Source organism: Tursiops truncatus, chromosome 1 (genome assembly GCF_011762595.2).
Source record: "Tursiops truncatus isolate mTurTru1 chromosome 1, mTurTru1.mat.Y, whole genome shotgun sequence".
NCBI lineage: Eukaryota > Metazoa > Chordata > Mammalia > Artiodactyla > Delphinidae > Tursiops > Tursiops truncatus.
In genome coordinates this window covers 135,716,208-135,741,272 of record NC_047034.1, presented here as the reverse complement: position 1 = coordinate 135,741,272, position 25,065 = coordinate 135,716,208, and the positions used below count along the sequence as shown (strand labels likewise).

At 42.3% G+C, this 25,065-nt stretch overlaps 1 protein-coding gene across 1 annotated transcript in view; it reads right to left on the bottom strand.

Annotated features, from left to right (window-relative positions):
• DAB1 (DAB adaptor protein 1) overlaps positions 1-25,065 on the bottom strand; it is a 402,931-nt gene that overhangs the window by 256,477 nt on the left and 121,389 nt on the right. Inside the window, exon 2 of the mRNA XM_033865974.2 lies at positions 7,511-7,713. Within this exon, the coding sequence (XP_033721865.1) occupies positions 7,511-7,577 (67 nt within the window). The 5' untranslated portion in view covers positions 7,578-7,713. The remainder of the gene's footprint in view (positions 1-7,510; positions 7,714-25,065) is intronic.

Here is a 25,065-nt window from a genome sequence, read left to right as displayed (position 1 = left end):
AGGATGAAGTCTCCGTCAGATGGCTGCTGGGTTCTGAGGGGTGAGCAGGGGGCAGCCCAGTGAACAGGGTGAGAAACACGACCCAAGTGAGGGAGCGGCACGCACCAAAGCCGCAGAGGTGCGTCCCGGGACCCAAGCTCAGGGTGGGTCTGGGCGCAGAGAGGGGGACAAAGGGACAGAAGGAGCGGCAGGGACCAGATCTCAGAAGGCTGGCTTGCTGGGTTGCCCCCTGCGGTGTACTGCTGGCACTACGAAATATGTTCAAGGAGGAGAGGAGGTGTGCGGGAGGGTTTGAAGAAGGCCTGACTTCTTGTGAGCAAACTAGTTAGAACGAAGTCACCAATGAAACCAGAAGCGAGTTTGCCTTCAGGGAACGACCGCAAGGAGCGAGGTGTTCTCTAATAAGTTCAGGGCCACGTGCTCATGGAGAATACAGAAGTCTCTCCCCACCACAGGTAACGTGATCCGGCAGTCAGTCTTTCCATAAAAACTAGACTTCTAGACCCACAATGGTATTCCCTCACTCTCAAACCCTTCAGCCCAAGAGTTTCATGGACCAACTCCAGAGAAATTTACGTTGTCTTGCTATTAAGTCCTTGATCTTGAATTTCCAAAGCCTGCAAATCACAGAGCCAGTGGAGACCCATTAGCTTACCAAGATCCAAAACCCTGACAAGACGGAACAGTGCCATAAATTTACATGAGGCGGCTGATCTGTTTCCATGCCCAACCCCCCTAAGAAGAGTATAGCCCCTTTGCACATTTCCCAACACCCCCATCAAGGCACAGGGCAAACCCACAGCATGCATTCCGGGAAGAGGGCACCGGCTTTCACATAGGACAAACTTAGTGCTTTCCAGCCCACGCAGACAAGCCATGTGACCTGGGGCAAGTCTCTTGATCTCTCTGGACGTTATTTTCTTATGTGTTTCATGGGCAATGTAAGATTTGGGCTCATTAGGGACAACTTATCTAAAATGGCTAGCATGCAGGAGGCATGCAATAAATGATGGTTATTAATGAATGTAGCTTGACAAAGTGGTTCACTTTCCTTTGTATTTCCTGTCCACCTTCCCAGTTATTCTTGGAACAAGCATCCTTTTGAAGATGGACCAGTACTTTTTTGTCACTGCCTGACTTCCCCATGCACCTCTGGAGAAAAGGGTACCTTCTACCCTTCTTTATATCCTCTGGCACTAAGAAAAGTGCTGCCTTTCAGGTAGTTAGCTGGGGGGCCAGAGGGGAAAGGGAAAATGTCCTTATCTTGAGTCTGTGTACAGAGAACTGTGTTAGCTGTTTGATATTTTTGACCCATGTAGTGTTCATTACAACACTTTGAGATAGGTCCTATTACCTCCATTTTACAGATGAAGGAACTGAGGCTTGGAACGATTAAGTAGCTAGCCTGAGATACACCTGTAGAAAACGTGCTGAGCCTTGACGCAAACTTCAGTCTATCGATTCTGAAGCGTGAGCTCTTCCAGGAGTCTTCAATGTAAAGAAGATGCAGCAAACACACCACGAGCTTAATCCGAGAAAGGCAAGTTCTTGAGAACCTATAAGCTCAAGCAACACCATCCGGGGAGTCATTCCTGGGTTCCAGCTCTGGCTCTACCACTAACCAACTGAACGACCGTAGGCAAGTCATTCTTCTCTTAAGAACTCATCTTGAAAAAGAGGCCCTTCTAGCCCCCAAAACACTACTTCCTTCTAACCTTTTAGTACTTCTAGAGAAGCTATTCATGTTTCAATGTATGCAGACATTCAGAGTATCGTGTTACTTGTATTTATTAAGTTGAAAATCCACTTGCTTTGGGTCAGGAAAGCAGTGAAAAGAGTTTCCATAAGAATTTTCTTTCTTATGATAAAAAAAAGCAAGATTTTAATTAATAAATATAAATATGGAGTAAAAACAAAACATAAAATTTATGAGTAGTCACAGAATAAATTAACATGAATTTTATTCACTAAAATGAATAAAAGTAGCCAAATGGAAAAAAGAATTTTTTTCAGGAAGGATGAGACCTACACAAATCAGAAGGGCCTCCCCTCAGGTGGAAATTCTTGGACTCTATGGACTGGCTGAAGTCAGAATCTCCTTCCCTGGTGTTTCTCTCCCCAGCAGAACACGGAGCTCCTGCATGGCTCCGGGCTGGGGCTGGATAAACATTTGTAGACAAAATAATTGCTTATTAATGCCTACCTACATTCCAGATTTGGCCGAGCAAATATAAGTTGTACATCCACTGGGTGCCCGAGGAAACTAAAGCTCAAGGCATGGAAGTGACTTGCCTGAAGGTGAACAACTAGAGGGTGGGGACCTGGCTTATGAACCCAAATGCAAGGTCTCGATGACCCCAAGTCTGCTTCCCCTGCAGGATAAAAGCAGCAGATAGAAGCAATGAAAAGGCAGCTCTCTCTGCACCGAAGGCCTGGTAAAACGATTTTTTGAAAAATTAATGTCTCAGGGTCCTAAGGACCCAATGGGATAATAAATACGATAGCAGTTTATCAGCTCCTAAGTGGTAAGCCAGGGATTATTAACAGAGGTCCTTCCCAGGGCTCACTGACCAGTTGAGGGATCAGGACCCTGAACATGGGATTCCTGAAACAATTCCTTATCACAATTGACCAGAATTTCCTAAGAAACCTCCCCAGAGTTTGCACAGCTACTGAGGCACACAGCCAGGGTTCAGACTCGGTTCAACGTGGCTCCAGAGCTAAGGTGTCTGCTGTGTGACCACCAACTTCTCCCGGATTCCATCAGGGCCTTGATTCTCGGAGCCCAGGCTTTCTGGGAGGAAAGATTGTTAGTGTCTTGTTGTTTTTGTTCACTGAGTTCTAATATAAGTAAAGGAAGGTGAATACGTTTATTTCCAGGTATTTCTAGAAAATAAGGAGAAAATACTGAACCATGATCTCAGAAGGAAGAGGACAGAAAAGCTAACGTTAACCACATCACTGCCATGCTGCAGATCCCAAGCTGGTCCTTTACCCAAGATAATCTCGCTCGCCTTTCTGATAACAAGCAGAGTAGTAACACACCACACACACACACACACACACACACACACACACACACACACACAATCACACACCCTTAAAAGACAAGGGTCAAAGAGGCTAAATAACCCATCTCTGGTTACACAGCAGATAAGAACAAGAGTTAGAAATTAAAAACCAGGTCTGTCTGACTCCAAAGTTAGTGCTCTTTCCAGGACACCAAGCTGCCAGATGGCACTGCCTGAAAAACTCCAGACACTATCCCCAGAAATGTCTGTGTCTGCTCGTCCTGGGACCCGTTCCTCTACCACAGGCTTCTACTGGGTGTCCTAATGCCAGGATTACCACAGATTGTGTCAACTGATCTTCTCCCTTCGATGGCAGGTACCGAACCTGAAAACACACATTCTCTTCCTCCAGTCCGCCATCAACTTCCACTCCTAGAATAGGTACCGTCTGACAAGCTGTATGTGTAGTGAGTGACCCAATCCAATAAAAATGAAATGAAGAAAACAACTTCATTTCTCACCACTTTCAACCCCTCCTTATTTGAATTGTGAGTACTCTAGTTACATCTCATACTTGGCCTGTCTAGAAACTCATTTTGTGGTGAAGTATGCTCCTGTGTGACTTGTTTTTGAATCCGTCTGACTTGCTTTCAACAGCCTGGGTTAAAGAACTGGAGTGACAGGTTTGTGAGGAATTATAAAGGGCTTCTTAACTTCCTTTTTGCCACTCTTTTTCATGATAGATGCCTTACGTTGTGAGGTATTTTTTTAAGGAAATAAAATATCTGCCCCAGGAACCACCTAAATCTTGCCAAGAGAAGAAAAAACTTTACGATACTGTAATATCAGGTAGTAATATGAGAAATGTATTTATGACAGAATGTCAAATGACAAAGCAGGATGTAAAATTGTATGGACAGTATAATCTCATATTATCCTGGAAAGTCAGTCCAGAAGGAAGTAACTTAGAATGTTAGTAAAAGTTTGGGGTTTTTTTTGCGGTACACGGGCCTCTCCCTGCTGTGGCCTCTCCCGTTGCGGAGCACAGGCTCCGGACGTGCAGGCTCAGCGGCCATGGCTCACGGGTCCAGCCGCTCCGCGGCATGTGGGATCTTCCCGGACCGGGGCATGAACCCGTGTCCCCTGCATCGGCAGGCGGACTCTCAACCACTGCGCCACCAGGGAAGCCCAATAAAAGAGTTATTTTTAATTTTTAGGATTATGCATGCTTACTTTGTCTTTTCTAATTTTCAGTAATAAGCATATATAACTTCTTAAAAGTCTAATAAAATTACTAAAAAATTCATATTTTTTCATAAAGAAGTCTAAAATTATTATGTCCTTACCACCAAAATCATTATATGAGGTTATCAACTTTGACCTATATCAGGCACAAAGATTGTTCAAGAAAAGAAAAATATATACCAATCGAGCTGATGAATATAGATAGAAAAATACTAAGTAAAATATCAAATTAAATCCACAGGGTATAGAAAATAAGACATCACAAACAGAAATGAAGATCAGAAAATCTATCAGTGAAATCCATGATTTATTATTGATTTTAAACTAAAAGAGAAAATATATGTATAATCATTGAAATAAATATAGAAAAAGCATATGATAAAATTCAACATGAAAATTCAGGATTTAAAAAAAAATAATTCCTAGAAATGATAAATGAAGGCAAACTAATAAAGAATATTTAGTAAATACTTAAATATCACACTTACAGGTAACTTAAGGCATTTCCATTAATTTAAGTAAAAGTTAAGGATCCTACTCTCTACTAGATATTATAATGACAGACCCAACCAATGGAATAAGATAAAGAAAAAGAACAAGTACTTAAGGATTGAAGAGGAAGCCAGAAACTTACTTATGAGGTTACATATTGCCTCAATAGAAAATCAAAGAGGGGTTAGAGAAAGTATTAGCAAAAGAGTTCAGTAAGACTATTGAATTCAAGATTCAAGATCGATATATAAACTGCTTATTTCCTTTCAAAGTTCTACTTATTTTCACCCAGTTAGCAATATTTGTTTAATGGAATACTTACTATCCCACAGCCAAAACTAAAGGACAGGAAATGAATTAATCCTGTTACCAAGCACATTCTCATTCTCTCTTCTTAATGTACGTGTGTGATTTCCTGCTGCCTTGGTCCAGACAAGGGTATCAAGAAAAAAAACTATCTGTCACTGTTGCATAATTACAAATAATTGTAAAATCTTGCTCTGGGACAAATCAGCTGTATACTTTTTAAGATCCCCTTAGGTAAGAGAAAACAATGTGATGATTCTGATGAAGATGAGGAAGAGAAGGAGGATAGAGTGAAAAAGGGAGAAGAGAAATAGGACAAAGAAGGGAGAGGTGGGAAAGATGGAGAAAGATGACAGGGAATGAAGGGGATGAGAAGAAGTAAGGAGAAGAGAAGGAGGGGGAAGGCGGAAGAGGAACACATGTAAACTTTGTAGAGTTTTTAACATATGCCAAGTTCTATACTGTTATATTTGCCTTATTTCAATTAATCTTCCTAGTGAGCCTTTGAGCTCTGTAATATTACATCTTCATTTTATGGGAAAGGAAACGAGGCTCAGAGAGGTGAAGTAACATTCTGAGGTCACACAGTTAGGAAGTGATATAGCCAGAATCTGAACCCAGGTCTGCCTGCCCAGACTTTATGGTATTAGCCACTCACTAGAGGACACTCCTTGCATAGGTGCTGTGCTGATTTTAGAGCTACTAAGGACATGAAGGTCACCTTCACAGTCCCATTCCAAGTTCTCAACTAAGCCAATGTTCTGAAAAATCTGAATCCTCTCTTTAGAATGCTTCTGGTTTTGCATGTTAAAATTAAGAATGAAAAGATACGCACTAAGTACAATTTTTAATGCATTAAGCATTCAAGAGCACAAGTTCAGTGGAAAGGTTAAATTTGAAGCAAAAATATAACTTGTCAGTTTCCAGTGAAAAAGCATTTGAATTCTAGTACGTACTGGGCTCTGCAATCTTTTTTTTTTCCCCCATGTAGCAGTTCTCCCAAGACCTGTTCTCTCACACACGTGCCTTCCTTCTATTATTCTTAGTCCATGATGCATAAAAAACAAGGTTTACATTAGGTTTCAGGGGATAAAATAGACTGCTTCCAAAATATTTGTGCTTCAAATCAACAGCTAAAGCAAAATTTCTAGTCCTTTCTGGGGTTCTGGCTGTCCAAGAGCTGCCTATGTATTACATTTATGTCCCTTGCTTCCCATGGAGTATCAGACAAATGCCATCAGAAGACATGACTGGGCAGGCACAGCAACGTCTCAAACAAATCACTGCCTATACAAAGCAACCAATGGCATCCTGTTTGCAGGCCCATACTGACAGATTTCAAGACCTGAAAGAGAGTTGTATTAATCCTCTTCCATGCAGTTTTAAAGACAGGGGAGGGAAAGAACTGAAACCACAGGGAGAAAACACACACCACACATACACACACACACCCCTACACACAGAGCAACAAGTTGCTTACATCTAATTCCAACAAGGAGACGAACTTAATGAAAGACATGGTCATAAAGCCATAGGAACAAATTCTCCAAAAATCGTGAACAGTGACAGAATTATTTTATTATCACACTGTGCATGCCAGTCTTCTCTACCAAATACCTATGTGCCTCCTCTGTGTCAGACACCTTCCAATTGTTGGGAGTTAAAAGGGTGAACAAGGGATCCAGCTCTGAAGGACTGTATAGTATAGCTGACACAGGGGGAAAAAAAAAACAGGGTGTTTCTAAGAAAGTGAGCTACTAACAAAGTGCTAATGAAAGAAAACAAACAAAAGCAAATAACCCAATTTGGGGAGTAAGGGAAGGCCCTCCAGGAGGCCCCACTAAGCTCAAATCTGAAGAATAAGTAGGAGTCAGTGTTAAGAAAAAGCGGAGAGCAACAGAAGTATTTCAGGCTGAAGTGACAGTCCAGGGGTTCTCAACGTCTGGTCTCTGAACCACCAGCATCAGCACCACCTGAGAACCTGTTATAAACGCATCTTGGGCCCCACCCCAGAGCTGGTGAACCAAAAACTCTGGGGACGAGGCTCAGCAATCTGTGTTGCAACAAGCCTTCTAGGTGATTTCTGTGTGGCTGGAGTTTGAGAATCACCGGTATATGCAAAGGTGAACTACAAGACACAGAATGCCTGGAGGGCAAACAGGGTTGGGTGGGGAGGCAGCGCAGATCTGGGCAGAGATGTTGCTGGAGGGATGGGTAGAAATCAGGTCAGGAAGGGCTTTGTTTGCATATTATGAAAAGAATTTTGGATTTTACCCAGAGAATAAGGACGAGCCATTAAAATACAATACCGTGAATACAAAAAACACCAAATAATCTTGGTGATTATTTAAAAATACATGCAATCACAAAGATAGTACCAAATACCGTTCCAGAGACAAAAAAACTCATTCCTGTACAATAGGTAGCCATTCGGAAAGGAACAGATTGAGCCCTACCTTTCTTTCTGGAATCTTTCTTGGCGCTGGTTTTCACAGCTACTTGAAGTTCTGTCTCAGTTGACATCCTACTAAATCCTTAGTCCACTTCACACAGATCCTGGGCCTCGGCCAGGCTCATTGAGGACTCCTCTCCGAGAAAACGACTCCGCCCTTCAGAAATGACACCCCGAGCTGCACATTCCATTCACTCCTTTCGAGCGCTGCAAATCAAGGGAAGAGAACATTCAGAATCACCACCCTGGTGAAGTTAGAAATTAGGAGGGAAAAAAGGAACCGTCAAACATACAGAAACAGGAAAACCTTGGTCTCCGTGTATAAACTGTTCACGTGGTTTCACTAAGCCATCGACAGGGTTCATACAACCAAGAGAATGAGAGGCCTTATCCGCAGAACTCACAATAGGTAATGCAAAACAGATCTTTAAAACTCTGGATTTTCAAGAGGAGCAAAACCCAATTCTTTATTTTCCATGTTTCTTATTGTCAAGCACTAGATGTCACCCAGAAGATACAGCACAGGCATATTTCCTGAGCAGGCCCATGGAGACATTTCCAACAACGAGGCACCCGTACGTCAGCCAAGCTCGACTAGTGCGGCGAGCCGTTTCTGACCGGCAGAATAACGAGCCGCCACACGCAAGATTCTTCTCGTATCACACTTTATTGGAGCACAGCTTGGTTGAAGAAAGATGGAAGGAAGACCCCGCAATCCTATAGCAGTCTGCTTATATAGGGATTAAGAACATGTGTCGCTCTGTGATTGGCTTTCGCCGATGGTGCGATTTGTGAGCCAGCATCGGATAGGTCGCTACTTTAAACGCAAGCGCAGTGGCCACAGGAAGGATGACTCAGCTTATTTCAGCTTCCTGCCGCGTAGCAGTTAGCTGACCGCGCCCTACATCTCCCCCTTTTTTATTTATTAGAACACCAAGCGGAATGTAGCCCGTACAAGTGTTCACCTCATGATGTGCTCACTGTTCGAGGGCAGTTTTCCGTTGGCATGTCTGAGACACCTTCCTGCGTGCAATGCCAACAAGGGCTGCAGGGTGCAAAGGCTGACTCAGAATAATGGCTGATTCCCTATAGAGGTGCAATGGCAACAAGGCCTCTCTGTGCAAGGGCAATCAGGACAATGGCTGACTCCCTATAGAGGTGCAATGGCAACAAGGCCTCTCTGTGCAAGGGCAATCAGGACAATGGATGACTCCCTATAGAGGTGCAATGGCGACAAGGCCTCTCTGTGCAAGGGCAATCATCTCGAATTATTCAGGGCGGAGAGCCAGGCTGCGGGAGAATCTCCTTCCTTAATAGCCAGAAGTGCCTGAGTGAGCAGGACCCTATCTCGATGTGCCCTGATGCGCACACGACAGACCAACCAGAGACACAGCATAATCCCAAATACACAGCAGACTCCAAAGATTCCTACCCCCACCCACTCCCCAAAGGAGGAAAAGGCAGAAGAGAGCCAAGAGGCAAAATCTCCAAAGGCAACGGGCTCCAGCCCGGCAGCACTCAGTTGCACAATTTGAATAATCCTTTGTGGAATTCCAACTAATACAAAGACTTCGATTAAGAATCATCAGGAACATCCAGCTCAGCATCTTCTCTGAAGTTTTCTTCAACAATTCTCGTCAGTCTTGATGGCACCCAGATCGGATCTTGATCCTGACTGGACTACTCACCAACGGTTACCACTCCGTGTGTCGAGTTCTGAATCGGTCCTCCATGCAGGGCGCGAAGTTCCCGGGTTTCGGCACCACTTGCGGCGAGCCGTTTCTGACCGGCAGAATAACGAGCCGCCACACGCAAGATTCTTCTCGTATCACACTTTATTGGAGCACAGCTTGGTTGAAGAAAGATGGAAGGAAGACCCCGCAATCCTATAGCAGTCTGCTTATATAGGGATTAAGAACATGTGTCGCTCTGTGATTGGCTTTCGCCGATGGTGCGATTTGTGAGCCAGCATCGGATAGGTCGCTACTTTAAACGCAAGCGCAGTGGCCACAGGAAGGATGACTCAGCTTATTTCAGCTTCCTGCCGCGTAGCAGTTAGCTGACCGCGCCCTACAGACTAGAGCTTTGGCAGCTAAAGCAGATCATAGGCAAGTGACCTGTGGTCTGTCCCTCACTGGCAGGCAACAGAGGGAACGTGGAGTTGACATAAAACTGGGCTCCAAGGGTAAGGTGACAAATGGGGCTGAGAAACTTTCCAGCAAGCCCATTTTTATGTCAGCTTTTCCCGCAGCTATAAGAGCAGACAAGCATTTAACGTGGGGAGGAAAAGAAAAGGAAAGAGGCGGGCAGACACACATTTCAGCCCTTCTTTCTTTAATAAATATGACTTGCACACTACTAGGTACTATTAAGTTCAGACACTGTGCTGGGAAGAGATAATAATGATAATAATACCACTTCAATTACAGCCAGTATTTACTATACATTTCCTATATCCTATGCCCTCAGCTCCTGCTTCACATACGTTATCTCATTTGATTTCATTTAAATTGAATGAACGTGTTCCCAGTGTCAAGCCAACAGTCTTTCCCAGCGACCGTCTCTCTGATAGTTATATGTGAGAGTTCAGTTGAAAATAAACATTTCAGGAGTTATCCATTTTTAAAGAATATTAAGATAAAGCTACTGGAAATGGATCTTCAAACTGTGCAGCCAATTCTTAGCTCATGCCACAGATCTAGAACCTTTTCATCTGAAAAGGCTGACCTTGAACACCAGTTTCAGCTCAGAAAGAATAAGGACCAAAATCTCTTGATCATGCCAATTAAAGATGGCTTAAGTAGAAAGGCTAATTATAAAAGCCATATAAATTGTAGTAAGGCTTAAATAGGGGGAAACTCACACCTTATCCAAAGATATCTGCTTTCTTTGTTTGCTTTTAACAAACTGTTTTACAAACTATTGTTTAGGAGGACACTGGCCCTGAATGAAGGTACTTAAAGTAGAGGATCTAAGGCTACAACTAAAGAAAATGGAAAATTATCTTCCTAGAATGGGGTCCATGAAACCGTATGTTGAAAATGAGAACTTTTCCGGCCACTTTTGTGCCATCTATCTGCACCATGCCACGAAGCCCTCACCCCCTTCCTAACCTCTTGCCCTCAAAAGACAACTTTCCATGAGAGATGGCAGAGTCCCAAGACTTGGTCATATCAAGAGATAATTAATTTTATTAATAATACTAGTCATTTCATTGCAACAAATATCTCCTAAGAACCTACAATAGGCCAGGTGCACGTGCTGGCTCATTCATGTCAATAGACGTGTACGGCACAACCATGCAGGCGGAGAGTACAGTCAAAGCCTGATTCCTGTCCTCAAAGAAATTCAGTCTAGCAGAGGTGTCAGTCATGTAGGGGACTGCAATACACATGACCAGAATGAAAACAGACAAAAAATGGGCCTACTGGGTTACAAAGGAGCAAGCTTTCACCTTTGCTTGAAAGAGTCAGTAAAGCTTCACAGAGAAGCAGCTCTCCACTGTCGGATCTTGAAGAATGATGCCTCTGTCACATGGATGATAAGGGAAAGGACCAATGGGTACTCAATAAATGCATGTGTAATAAATGAATAAATGGTTATCTCAGGCAGAAGGACCAGCATCTCCAAGGAGGCTTGAAATTAACAACCAAAATAAAAAAAGGATGCATTAAGTCCAGTAGGGAGGTGATACACTTTCCCATCTTCCCAATCCTCCCTTGTGCTGTTACCTTTCTATGGAATTTTTCTTTTCAATTCTGCTGACATTCTCAAGGTTCAGTTCAAAAGAGGTATCTTAGGCAGAAAGGTTTTCTGATCCCTCCATTAAACGGAACTGTAATACGGAAGAACAAATCTGACTCCATATTGGATCTGTTTCTCTTGCTTTAACCTTCGTACTCTATTGCTTTTGCTACAAGCTAAGAATGTTGTCTTAGCCTGAAATATACAGGATAGGCCATTCTCAAGGCTCTGACCTTTAAAGGTATAACACTTTTCCATTCATACAGAGATAAAAAGTTGCACAACAGAGATTAACATTTGCCTTGTTGGAGGTTTACAGAAACATGGTGACCTGAATTACACTGGACAGCTGCAAGAACAAAGGATTAAAACACCCAGAAGTTTGTAACAACCAGCCACAACCCCTCCCCTTTTATTATAAAAGAAGCCTGAATTCTAACTCAGGGAAGATGGTTCTTTGGGACATTAGTCCACCATCTTCTTGCTCTGCTGGCTTTCCAAATAAAGTCACTATCCCTTGCCCCAACACCTCATCTCTCAATTTATTGGCCTGTCGTGCAGCGAGCAGTATGAGCTTGGACTGGGTAACAGAATCTCTCCTTACTTGTGTTATGATCTGATTCTTGGCCAACTTCGTAGTTTGAGCCATTTACAAGCAATGTGATATTGAGGAAGCTACGCAACCCCTCTTTGCCTCAGTTTCTATACCTTTACAATGGGGATAACAGTATCAACTTCATGGAGTGGCTGTGGAAATTGTGATCACACATGTAACATGCTTGGAAGGGTGTCTGGGCACACCTCCTGGCAAGCACTTAATAAATATTAGGCCCTAACAGTTTCCTGTGTTACAAACACAGGAATACAAGGTCACAACACAGCCTCATATTATTATCCTCCTTTCACAGAGAAGGAAACTAAGACAGGTTAAGTCTGCTTTCTAAGGACAAACTGTAGGAAATGGTAGAAGCTAAGATATTTCCATGATGCTGGTCTTGCACACAGTAGGTACCTAATCCATCAACACCGAAGTGAACTGAAATATGGGTTTTACACCATTTCAAGCACTCTTAAAGTCAATGTATAGAACTGGATTGGATTTGGGCCATTTTCTTTCCTTCGACTTTGTAAGCCACAATACAGAACCTCTCCCTATTCTGTGGGCAGCTCCAGTGTCACTTGTTTGACAAAATGTGATTGCGTTCAAGTGTTATAAGCATTACTTGTGAATTCCTGAAGTACATCCTCATATCAGTAAAGAAAGGAAACCAGCATCGTCTCTAATAAAAACCTGCATAAGGAAGCTACAGTACGGAGAGAACATTCCACAGCCAGGACCCTGGCATCCCCTTTAATTTTCCAAAAGCCAGAGGTTGAGCAAATGCTGTGAAGTAGCTCCAAATTATTTAGGAAATTCGTTTCTTTGTAATTAAGGAGATTAAAGTCCTCTAGGGCCAGAAACCATGTGACAACTCAAATCATTTTTCCCCAGTAAAAGCTGTGAAGCCCTATCAGTTAAATTCAGGCTCGCCTAGAATTCTGAAATGCTTCAATAATGTTCCTTTGCTCCACACAATCTGCAGTAATTTAATATTCCTGAAGTGTGTCAGGTTTTTTATAATGAGCTCTTCAAATCTAAAAGTGAATTATGTAACATTCCACTACAGACATTCTGTCTACTGAACTGCTTCTAAATGTAAAATCCCACGTTCAGTGAAGGGGGGGTGGGGGTGGGGGTAGGGAGTGGGGGAGGGGCAAAAACACCAAACCACAAAGCAGAGAAAACAGATACGCCTTTTCGTTTTTAAACAAAGCACAAAGGTTTGAGCAGCTACAACAGAACAAATGCACGGTAAAACACCTACTATAACGCACGTTGTGTTCTCTCTCCTCCCCACCCACGCTCAGTCCATCCTATGGCAAAACAGCTAATGTTTATGAAGGCCCATTATTTGCCAGGCACCATACTATGAACTTTTCACATATTATCTTAGCCAATCCTTCAGTCACTTGAAGAGTTAGATATTATCATTAGGTTCATTTGACACATGAGGAAAGGGAGGCACAAGCCAGTTTTGTAGCTCGTTCACGGTCACGTGGCTAGTAGGCAGCACAGCGCACAGGCAGGGTACAAGCCTCTTTTCTCCCCAACTTCACTCACGATCCCCCTGGAGGTCCATCAGCTGGGGAATGGATACACAAAATGTGGTGTAACCATACAATGGAATATTATTCAACCATAAAATGGAATGAAGGATTGATACATGCTACAAGGTGGATGAACCTGGCAAACAACATGCCAAGTGAAAGAAGTTAAATACAAAAGGTCACTTTAGTGTGTGATTCCATTTACCTCCGAACTACCCAAAATAAATAAATCCAGAGAGATAGAGAGCAGATCAGTGGTTGTCAGGTGCTGGGGGAAGCCAGGGAGGGGGGAACGACTCTTTAATGGTTACGGGGTCTCCTCTGGAGGAGATGAAAATGTTTTGGAACTAGATGGTGGTGATGGTTGAACAACATCATGAATATAATAAATGCCACTGAATTATACATATTAAAATGGTTAATTTTATGTTATGTGAATTTCACCTCAATTTTAAAAAGAAAAAGCAAAAAGTCAGAAACAACTCTCCCAGCCAGGTGCCACACCCTGATTTAAGCCTTGTGTGATATGCTAAGGACACTGAAATTCCAGGCTAAAGAGACAATCCAGCCTTAACGACCAGATGAAGGCGTAGACTTCCCAGAAACAGGACTTTGGGTTTCAGTGGCAGCAATTTTATGGATTAAAAACTGTATGTGCTACTACCTGATGATTCGTAATTTAGGGCATCTTAATCAGCTTCATTCAAACTACAAAGCACTGAAAACAGGCCATTTGTCAACAAGGCAAAAAGGTCTGCAATAGTACAGACCAGGGATCTTAGTTTCCACATCAGTAAAATAGGAAGACCACCACCAAGTGTGTAAGATTTGGAAGATCAATGAAATTTGGGCACTTAGGAAGCCTAGCTCAATCTACAGCATGCTAGTTTCATGTAAGAAAGGAGGAGACTTAACTGCTGATCTTTACAAAAAGAAACAGGACAAACACAGCAGAAAACAATGAAGCTGTTTTTCTACACGGGGAGATCCTGGGTCGTAGAATGATGGACGGACCAGGTAGAAGGACAAGGCAAAGGGTGATACTTCTCAGAGTACAGCTTTTTGTTTAATTTCCAAATTTGGAAGCCTATTCATGCTCTACATATATGAAGAAAGTAACATTAAGTTAACAGGGACAGGAAGTGGGGGAAATGCTAAAACTGCAAGTGGATGGAAACAAATGAATCCAATTGTATGTCAGAGACGCATCATAAGCACAAGCACTGAAAGGGTGGGAGAAAAAGAACAAATATGAATAGCTTAGGAACACTTTGACTGTTTACCCTCGGTCTTGAACAGGATTGGGGCAGGGGGAGCTAAAAACAAACCTCAAACTCTTTTTAGTAGGCTTTTTTGGGTGGTGCTATGGGCAAAGCAATTATAAAACTATTTTAGATGTATTATAAGATTGGACAAGGACGTAAATTCTTTAACGTTCTTGGGAGCCAAGAGTCTCACTATTCAAGAAGAGACATTAAACTATGCAAAGAGGGAGGACAGGAAAGACAACTATGGGACAGACTGGAAATTGGAGATTTCAGGGTAAATTCGTGGTTTATAAAATATACATGTGTCTGTATATGAGTAGGTGTATACATGCGTTTATATGCATATGACTTCCCAGCTCTGTCCACTGAACAGGTCAAGGAGCAAAGATAACCCAATGACAACATGACACCTAAATACCTAGATTTTGGTTTCTACTACCACTCCTCAGTAAAAGGACCCAGGGTTTCCTGGAGAAGTGGGTGATTCCAGAAATGGGGCATGGCAGGTATAAGATGAGTTCAACATATCTTGTTGTTCCAGAAAGTAATGAAGTACTCAAAACCAGCACCAGTGATAGGGGCATGTCACAAGGATACAAATGCCAACTTGGAGGAGCTCTCACTGGCCAATTCTGAAACAGCTTAAACACCAATGTAATTTAAGGAAGGTAAATAAATAATAAACCACTGAAAAAATGGGAACCCATACTGAAAACAGACAGATAAACAAGTGGGGGAAGAAGGGAAGGCTGTCTTGTTGACAGTAGAACAGATACTATCTGGTAAATACAGAGGAAGTGGTAGAGTATAAAAACACATTTTGCAGCCATCAGAGTAAACCTTAGCCAGACAAGAATCATCAATAAATGCTAAATCCAGGGAAATTTTTCGATGAGAAGCAAGCCGTTCGTAGGTCTTAAAGTGTCTTCTCACTTGCTGTTTGTAGTTGCAAGAGGAAAATTTGTGATCATACGATGGAGACATTGAACCACACCTCAATGAGGTTATCAAAATTAACATTAGCAAAGACGAGCAAATGGGTATCCGGTGATACCCCAGAGAAGACCACATCATTATCATGCAGCATCCTGGCCAGGAATGTAATCAGAACATGCATATAAAAATGCGGAGAAAGTCTATTCTTCAAAACTGGCATAACCAAAGACAAAGAGGGGCTGTGGAAATACTTTAGATTAAAAGAAACAAAACAGGGCTTCCCTGGTGGCGCAGTGGTTGAGAGTCCGCCTGCCGATGCAGGAGACACGGGTTCGTGCCCCGGTCCGGGAAGATCCCCCATGCCGCAGAGCGGCTGGGCCCGTGAGCCATGGCCGCTGAGCCTGTGCGTCCGGAGCCTGTGCTCCACAACGGGAGAGGCCACAACAGTGAGAGGCCCACGTACCGCAAAAAAAAAAAAAGAAAAAGAAACAAAGCAGGTACAACTACTACATGCAATGCTTGTACCAGATCCTCCTTTACTAGCGAGAAAAGAAATGCTACAAAAGAAATGAGTGAGCCAACTGACAAATTTGAATACGGATGGCAAATTAGGTAAAAATATTATTTCAAAGTTAAATTTATTTGATAACTTTCCGATGGCTATGTAAGAGAAATTACCTATTCTCAGGGACTACACTCAGGGACTACAAATATTTAGGTATAAAGGGCTAAGCTACACGCACCATTCAAATGATTCAGGAAAAACAAATCATATACATATGTATATGTACCTGCAGCATATGTGTGTGTGTACCCATGCATATACACAGAGAGACAGAATACACAAATGATAAAGCAAATGTGATAAAATAGTAGCAATAGGTGAATCTAAGTAAAAGGCATAGAGTATTTTTTGTATATTCTCATTCTTTTACATTTTTCTGTAATTGTGAAATTATTTCCAAATTTAACAAAAAAAAATTTTTTTTAAGCCTAGGTCAGACCCGAACACACAGGGATGCAACAAAGCCAATTCTGGTCTCACTCTTCTTTTAAAAAGTTCAGACCCATTGCAGCTCCCTAGATGGCATGCTTTCTAATTCCCAAGGCTACTTGAGTTTAAAATCAGTTTACGGCTGTCAGTACTTATTATAGATTCCAACTTCACCCTGTATCTCCCCGGAATGTTTGACTTGACACAAGTCTGTGGACCAACGTTGTTTCTTTCGAACAGGTCTGGTTCTTACTGAACTCTTGACTTCCCCTCCATACTCTGCCTCCATGCCAGGAATTGCCCCCCAACCCCGTCCCAAGACTTTTCACCTACTGGCCCCATAGATCACTGCAAACTCCTTTAATTACATAGCCAAAGTCGGCCTTTGTTGGACCATCTCCCTCTGCATCCCTGGGACTATGACTTTAACCTGTCAACCCTTTTTCCGGTTTTTTTTTAATATGTCAAGGGCTAACTGATCTGATCTAGCCCATTTGGGAACTGCCTAAAATGTGCTCATTCTGTACATTTGTTCTTTTCAGGAACAAGAAAAAAGGAAAGAGAAAGGTTTCGCTAGAGCCCAATGGCAACACTTACTTAATTCTGCCAAGAGTGTCAGAAGTGCAAGAGCTACAGAAACTTTACCAGAATGATATTTCAAGATACTACATCTCTCCCTCTACTGTTAAAATACCACCATCCTCACAGCAAATGCAAGGCCATCACTTGCTTTGACCAAACCCTTCTAGAATAATACTACATTGATAGAACGTATCCCTGGCTTTAAAACTCTAAAGGCCACAAAGTTGACAGATTAACAACCTCACTACAGACCCAATCAAAACTGTTTTGCCACAACTGTGTGTCTCAAGAAAGGAAAGAAAAATCACAGAAGAAGGAGACGTCTCTTGGCCTGAGAGCTCACATTCATTGTGTTGCTCGTCGGTTAGGTCCACCTGACATTACGAAAAAAATAAAAAGAACTCAGGCAGCTTATAGAAAATTTTACAGAAAGTCATTCTCTAGAACAGGATAAAATGAATGAATGAGGAAAACTGAAGTGAATGGGGAACAAAGGATTGGAAATGAAGGTAGAGGCAGAAGCACCAAGTTAAATCTGTACGGTTACAGAAGATAGGATGTAAATATATGAGATTGCTAGAGGCCAAAGCATAGAAGGAAATATGATCAGTTACAGGTTCCACAAAGTCCATGCTCAAATAACCTTAAACCAGGAACAGAATGCAAAGGGCCTACAGGCTTTCATAAAACCAACGCTGTGTGGTCCCATGGACATTAACATCAGCACTGTCTCTATAGAAAATCCAACAGAGAATTTTCAATGTCCCTTAACTTATGCTGAGAATACAATACTAAAGTATAATAGCAGTAATACTTTTGAATAGGGTCAAAACAAAGAGACTCAAGTCATTTTAAATGCTCTTTGAAGAAAGCATGCTTTCTTTTCTTTTAACTAAATTCAAAAATAAATAATTGGAATCTTATTATACAGCTATCTGGTGGTCTGGCATCTCTAGGGCAAATCTAGAATTAAAAAACCTACATGGGACTTCAGACTATACTACAAAGCTACAGTAATCAAGACAGTATGGTACTGGAACAAAAACAGAAATAGAGATCAATGGAACAGGATAGAAAGCCCAGAGATAAACCCACGCACATATGGTCACCTTATCTTTGATAAACGAGGCAAGAATATACAGTGGAGAAAAGACAGCCTCTTCAATAAGTCGTGCTGGGAAAACTGGACAGGTACATGTAAAAGTATGAAATTAGAACACTCCCTAACACCATACACAAAAATAAACTCAAAATGGATTAAAAACCTAAATGTAAGGCGAGACACTGTCAAACTCTTAGAGGAAAACATAGGCAGAACAGTCTATGACATAAATCACAGCAAGATCCTTTTTGACCCACCTCCTAGAGAAATGGAAACAAAAATAAACAAATGGGACCTAATGAAACTTCAAAGCTTTTGCACAGCAAAGGAAACCATAAACAAGACCAAAAGACAACCCTCAGAATGGGAGAAAATATGTGCAAATGAAGCAACTGACAAAGGATTAATCTCCAAGATTTACAAGCAGCTCATGCAGCTCAGTAACAAAAACACCAACAACCCAATCCAAAAATGGGCAGAAGACTTAAATAGACATTTCTCCAAAGAAGATATACAGATTGCCAAAAAACGCATGAAAGAATGCTCAACATCATTAATCATTAGAGAAATGCAAATCAAAACTACAATGAGATATCATCTCACACCGGTCAGAATGGCCATCATCAAAAAATCTACAAACAATAAATGCAGGGGAGGGTGCGGAGAAAAGGCAACCCTCTTGCACTGTTGGTGGGAATATAAATTGATACAGCCACTATGGAGAACAGTATGGAGGTTCCTTAAAAAACTACAAATAGAACTACCATACGAACCAGCAATCCCACTACTGGGCATATACCCTAAGAAAACCATAATTCAAAACAAGCCATGTGCCAAAATGTTCATTGCAGCTCTATTTACAATAGCCAGGCCATGGAAGCAACCTAAGTGCCCATCAACAGATGAACGGATAAAGAAGATGTGGCACATATATACAATGGAACACTACTCAGCCATAAAAAGAAACGAAATTGAGTTATTTATAGTGAGATGGATGGACCTAGAGTCTGTCATACAGAGTGAAGTAAGTCTGAAAGAGAAAGACAAATACCATATGCTAACACATATATATGGAATCTAAGAAAGAAAAAAAAAGGTCATGAAGAACCTAGGGGTAAGACGGGGACCAACTAGAGCATTGACCTGAGGACATTGGGAGGGGGAAGGATAAGCTGTGACAAAGTGAGAGAGTGGCATGGACATGTATACACTACCAAACATAAAATAGATAGCTAGTGGGAAGCAGCCGCATAACACAGGGAGATCAGCTAGGTGGTTTGTGACCACCTGGAGGGGTGGGATAGGGAGGGTGAGAGGGAGGGAGATGCAAGAGGGAAGAGATATGGGAACATATGTATATGTATAACTGATTCACTTTGTTATAAAGCAGAAACTAACACACCGTTGTAAAGCAATTATACTCCAATAAAGATGTTAAAAAAAAAAACCTACATGGTCCATCAGTTTACTCATCTGTAAAATGGGATAATGCTGGCTATAATTCATGGGATTAAGTGAACAGGAATAAATGAAAGCTATGTAAAAGTACTCTGGGGAAAATAAAATGCTACGCTCCAGAAGGCAGGCACTGTTATTACTCAGGTATCTGTCAGCCTTCAGCAAGGTGATAATAGGAGGAACAGAATGTGTTTCTTTAATCAAACTCAAAGCTCACAAAAGTCAGAACCAGATTTCAGCAATATTAAAGGAATTTATGTGACAGCAGTACGGCATACTTAGGAACATTTCATTTAACTAATGGATCACACAGTTTCACTGAGTATTTATTGCACCATGAAACTTCATTACATAAACTAATAGAGTATCAGAAAAAAATGTGTATAAGCTTAAAATAATTCCATTAGCATTTTCAGTACTTGGAGCCCCACTTCTACCCAACGTTCTAAAATCTTCACCTCTGATTTTACAAAAATGCGTCAGTAAATGGCAGAACCTAAAGCAATAAGCTGAGGGGCTGGGTTGGAATCATGCCTGACTCTCCCACTCACTGCTTACATAAATTTAGGCACTCGAGCTACTAAACCAGTCTGAGCCTCAACTTCATCTATAAAATGGGCATCCTGTGGTTCCTACTGAAGAAAATCCACTGGAGTGAAGACATCAACCTATGTAATATCTACTTACAAACTAAAAAAATAGGAGATAGTTTACTACTTTAACATGCAGATTCACAGTAGCACATGTATATAAATTTTTTTAACATCTTTATTGGAGTATAATTGCTTTACAACGGTGTGTTAGTTTCTGCTTTATAACAAAGTGAATCAGTTATACATATACATATGTTCCCATATCTCTTCCCTCTTGCGACTCCCTCCCTCCCACCCCCCCTATCCCACCCCTCTAGGTGGTCACAAACCACCGAGCTGATCTCCTTGTGCTATGCGGCTGCTTCCCACTAGCTATCTATTTTACGTTTGGTAGTGTATATATGTCCATGCCACTCTCGCACTTTGTCACAGCTTACCCTTCCCCCTCCCAATGTCCTCAAGTCCATTCTCTAGTAGGTCTGTGTCTTTATTCCCGTCTTACCCCTAGGTTCTTCATGACCTTTATTTTTTTTTTTCTTAGATTCCATATATATATATGTGTTAGCATACGGTATTTGTTTTTCTCTTTCAGATTTACTTCACTCCATATGACAGACTCCAGGTCCATCCACCTCACTACAAATATCTCAGTTTCGTTTCCTTTTATGGCTAAGTAATATTCCATTGTATATACGTGCCACATCTTCTTTAACCATTCATCCGATGATGGACACTTAGGTTACTTCCATGTCCTGGCTATTGTAAATAGAGCTGCAATGAACATTTTGGTACATGACTCTTTTTGAATTATGGTTTTCTCAGGGTATGCCCAGTAGTGGGATTGCTGGGTCGTATGGTAGTTCTATTTGCAGTTTTTTAAGGAACTTCCATACTGTTCTCCATAGTGGCTGTATCAATTTACATTCCCACCAACAGTGCAAGAGGGTTCCCTTTTCTCCACACCCTCTCCAGCATTTATTGTTTCTAGATTTTTTGATGATGGCCATTCTGACCGGTGTGAGATGATATCTCATTGTAGTTTTGATTTGCATTTCTCTAATGATTAATGATGTTGAACATTCTTTCATGTGTTTGTTGGCAGTCTGTATATCTTCTTTGGAGAAATGTCTATTTAAGTCTTCTGCCCATTTTTGGATTGGGTTGTTGGTTTTTTTGTTATTGAGCTGCATGAGCTGCTTGTAAATCTTGGAGATTAATCCTTTGTCAGTTGCTTCATTTGCAAATCTTTTCTCCCATTCTGAGGGTTGTCTTTTGGTCTTGTTTATGGTTTCCTTTGCTGTGCAAAAGCTTTTAAGCTTCATTAGGTCCCATTTGTTTATTTTTGTTTTTATTTTCGTTTCTCTAGGAGGTGGGTCAAAAAGGTTCTTGCTTTGATTTATGTCATAGAGTGTTCTGCTTGTCTTCCTCTAAGAGTTTGATAGTGTCTGGCCTTACATTTAGGTCTTTAATCCATTTTGAGTTTATTTTCGTGTATGGTGTTAGGGAGTGTTCTAATTTCATACTTTTACATGTACCTGTCCAGTTTTCCCAGCACGACTTATTGAAGAGGCTGTCTTTTCTCCACTGTATATTCTTGCCTCGTTTATCAAAGATAAGGTGACCATATGTGCATGGGTTTATCTCTGGGCTTTCTATCCTGTTCCACTGATCTCTATTTCTGTTTTTGTTCCAGTACCATACTGTCTTGATTACTGTAGCTTTGTAGTATAGTCTGAAGTCAGGGAGCCTGATTCCTCCAGCTCCATTTTTCGTTCTCAAGATTGCTTTGGCTATTCGGGGTCTTTTGTGTTTCCATAGAAATATGTATATAAATTTATATCTAAAAATTCATACGCTGCTGCTAGGTGCAAACTTCAAATATGATTCGCCAGTGGGTGGTGACTATTAGCAGGTGACAGGCGACCACCGCAGTGATTGAACAGGGCAGCGGATGACATATTTCAGGTTCTTTAAAAATGATGGTAACCCAGCAATCACCCCAGGGCTGGAAGCCAGTGATATTGGCGGTCCAACTGGGAGACTGCTTGCAACAGCAGAGCTACTGAGTTTAAAAGCTTATGCTCTTCAAGTTTTCTTTCCAAAGATGTCCTAGATAAATGAATTTGCATGAAGAAATAGTAAAAAAGCAAATATCCCCAACTCCTTCAGCACACAGCTGTTAAATTACAGATTCTGTAAACCAAATCAATTCTACATACATTTCTAAGCACCTCCTCTGTACACAGCAGACACTGGGCTACATGGGGGAGGTACAGAGAGAGACGAATCAAGGCCTGGTGGCTGCTACACTTTCCCAAGCATGGGGGCTGGCCTCAGGTGGCCTTCTTACCTGTTCCCCAGCACTAATCCTAAAATGGCACCTCCCTCATCACCTGGCTTTTTAGCCGATGCCTGTCCTCATTTCAACCCCACTAGCCACGCGACAAGGCAGGGCACGCTGTCTGTTTGCTCTTGGAGACTGAACGCCCTCTGCTATCATCCCAGTTCCCTCCACGATGTGTCTGAGTAACCTGGAGCTGTTGCTGTTCCCTGGGGTCTCGCAGGAAGGAAAGACAAGTATTTAATGAGGCCCTCCCAGTGAAGGGGATTTTAACTAAATAAACATCACATTCGGCAGCTTCACCTGCTGATTTACCTAAAATATATACCACCGTTATTGACTCTCCTTTCCACAAGCTGCATTTCATTATCTTCAAAGGTGACAGTGGGAAAGAGAACCACACGGGCCAACATCTGTCAGTGGCAAGCTGGGCGAGTAAGCAAGAGATGTCCCCATGCTGCCTGGTTCCCAGGGTGGCCCTGGGTAGCGGCTCATCCCAAGGAGGTCCACATCCCAGTACCTGTCCTGATCACAGGGGGCACCTGCAACAGCCCTTCCTGTTGGTCCCACTCAAGGGAGGTCTTGGCCCAGATGTCACCCTCTCCCTGCCCAGAGAGCCAGGAGACAGGCATTGCTCTCTTCCATCACTGACATCCCATTTTAATTCTTCTCTCTCTTCTCAAACATCAAATTTTTTTCCACCTTCCTTTGGAAAAAAAAATAAAAAGCCCATCAACTTCCTTTGCTTCGCTAATGATTTGCTAGTCCAATCTCAATTACTGTAAAATGGGATACACAGATAGCTCAAATTTCCTCCACAAAAGGATCTGCACTTGACAGGAAGCGACCCAATTTCCACAATTATCTCCCTCACAAAATCCATCCATAACAGTGATAACCACAGGGCTGTGTTTTGCTCAAGCTGTAAATGGGGATAGATGCCTGGACAAAGGAGCTCTTCTTTCCCCGTTGTTTCCTGATTTGTGAATGTATTTATTTGAACCTTCTCACGGAAACCTAAAAATTCCATCACACTCAGCAAATACTGAGCAAATCGCCAACATGGAAAGCTGTCGCCTCTCCGTGAAATGCCCTCCTCACTGTTACACCCTGCAAATATCTTCGACTCTAAGTTCAAGCTCCCCTTCATGGGGAAGGCTTCCCTGACCATGTGCACCCTTCGCCTGGAGCACCATCCTTTAGTGATGAGTAATGCAGGGCAGAGGCTCCCACGCTCTTCTGCACATTGGAATCACCTGAGGATCTGGAACGACTACTGACTCTTGGCTTTCACACTGGGATTCTCATTTAACTGATCTGAGCTGCCACCTGGGCACTGGGATGCTTAAAATCTCCCCAGGTGATCCGAATATGCAGTAACATATACAAGAAACAAGCATCAAGGTAAAGGGAATTCACATGTGATTTCAGGGCTGGCATGACCCACTCCCTCGTCCCCCACGACTGGGCCCATTATTGAATTCCCCTGAGCCTGAACACGTCCACCGCAAAATACGATGGCTCTGAGAATAGGCACCAGATGTGGTGAGTTTATTAAATGACATAATCTATTTAAGATACTTATCACATAGTGTTAAGTGCTGGGGACAGTCAGGAAAATGCCCCCCCCAACCAAGATGCCTATGCCCTAATCACTGGAATATGATTTAGATAATTTAGATCATGAGAATCTGGACTTTTGAACTGATGACATCACAGAGAGACCTTGCCTGTCTTCTGCATTTGGGCTGGATGTGAATCTTTGGGGTCCAGAGGTGGACTGGAATAGACAGAATAATGCCCCGCCCCCAAAATGTCCACTCCTTAATCTGTCCCAGCTGACTGCACCAGAAGTCCATTCCTCACCCAAGGACAATTCACTGGCTGACCAGAGCCACAACTTGGCCTGGTAGGAAGGGTTAGATCCAGACTGGATATATGAGAAGACAGGCATATTCTCTCTCTCAAGAATCTGAACTCATTAATACAGATTCTGTCCAGGAGTAACGGGGCCAGAAGTGAAAAGATGCACAAGCTCTGAGGCAGCAAGGGGTCGCCTGAGCAGAAGTTATGACTCAGTGAAGTGAAGGCTGGCGGAAGCCACCAGGCAGAGAAATACGTATACAATTAGGGAGTGAACAATGTCCTGCGCAACGGGAACAATAAGATGCCCTGGTCCCTGAGAGACATCCAGGATCCTTCCTGTTATGAAATCATATCCCCGTCTCTGGGATGCCAGGCTGTACGGCTATTCGGAGATTCTAGAGACACTCTTCCTCCTGCAGAAATTCCTGCTGTGCATGGCCTTACAATGCCACACCCCTTCTTGCTGGGCTGGGGTTTGGAAGGGGGGGCTGTAAAAACTAGCCTGAGGCTCACTCTGGTGCACTTAT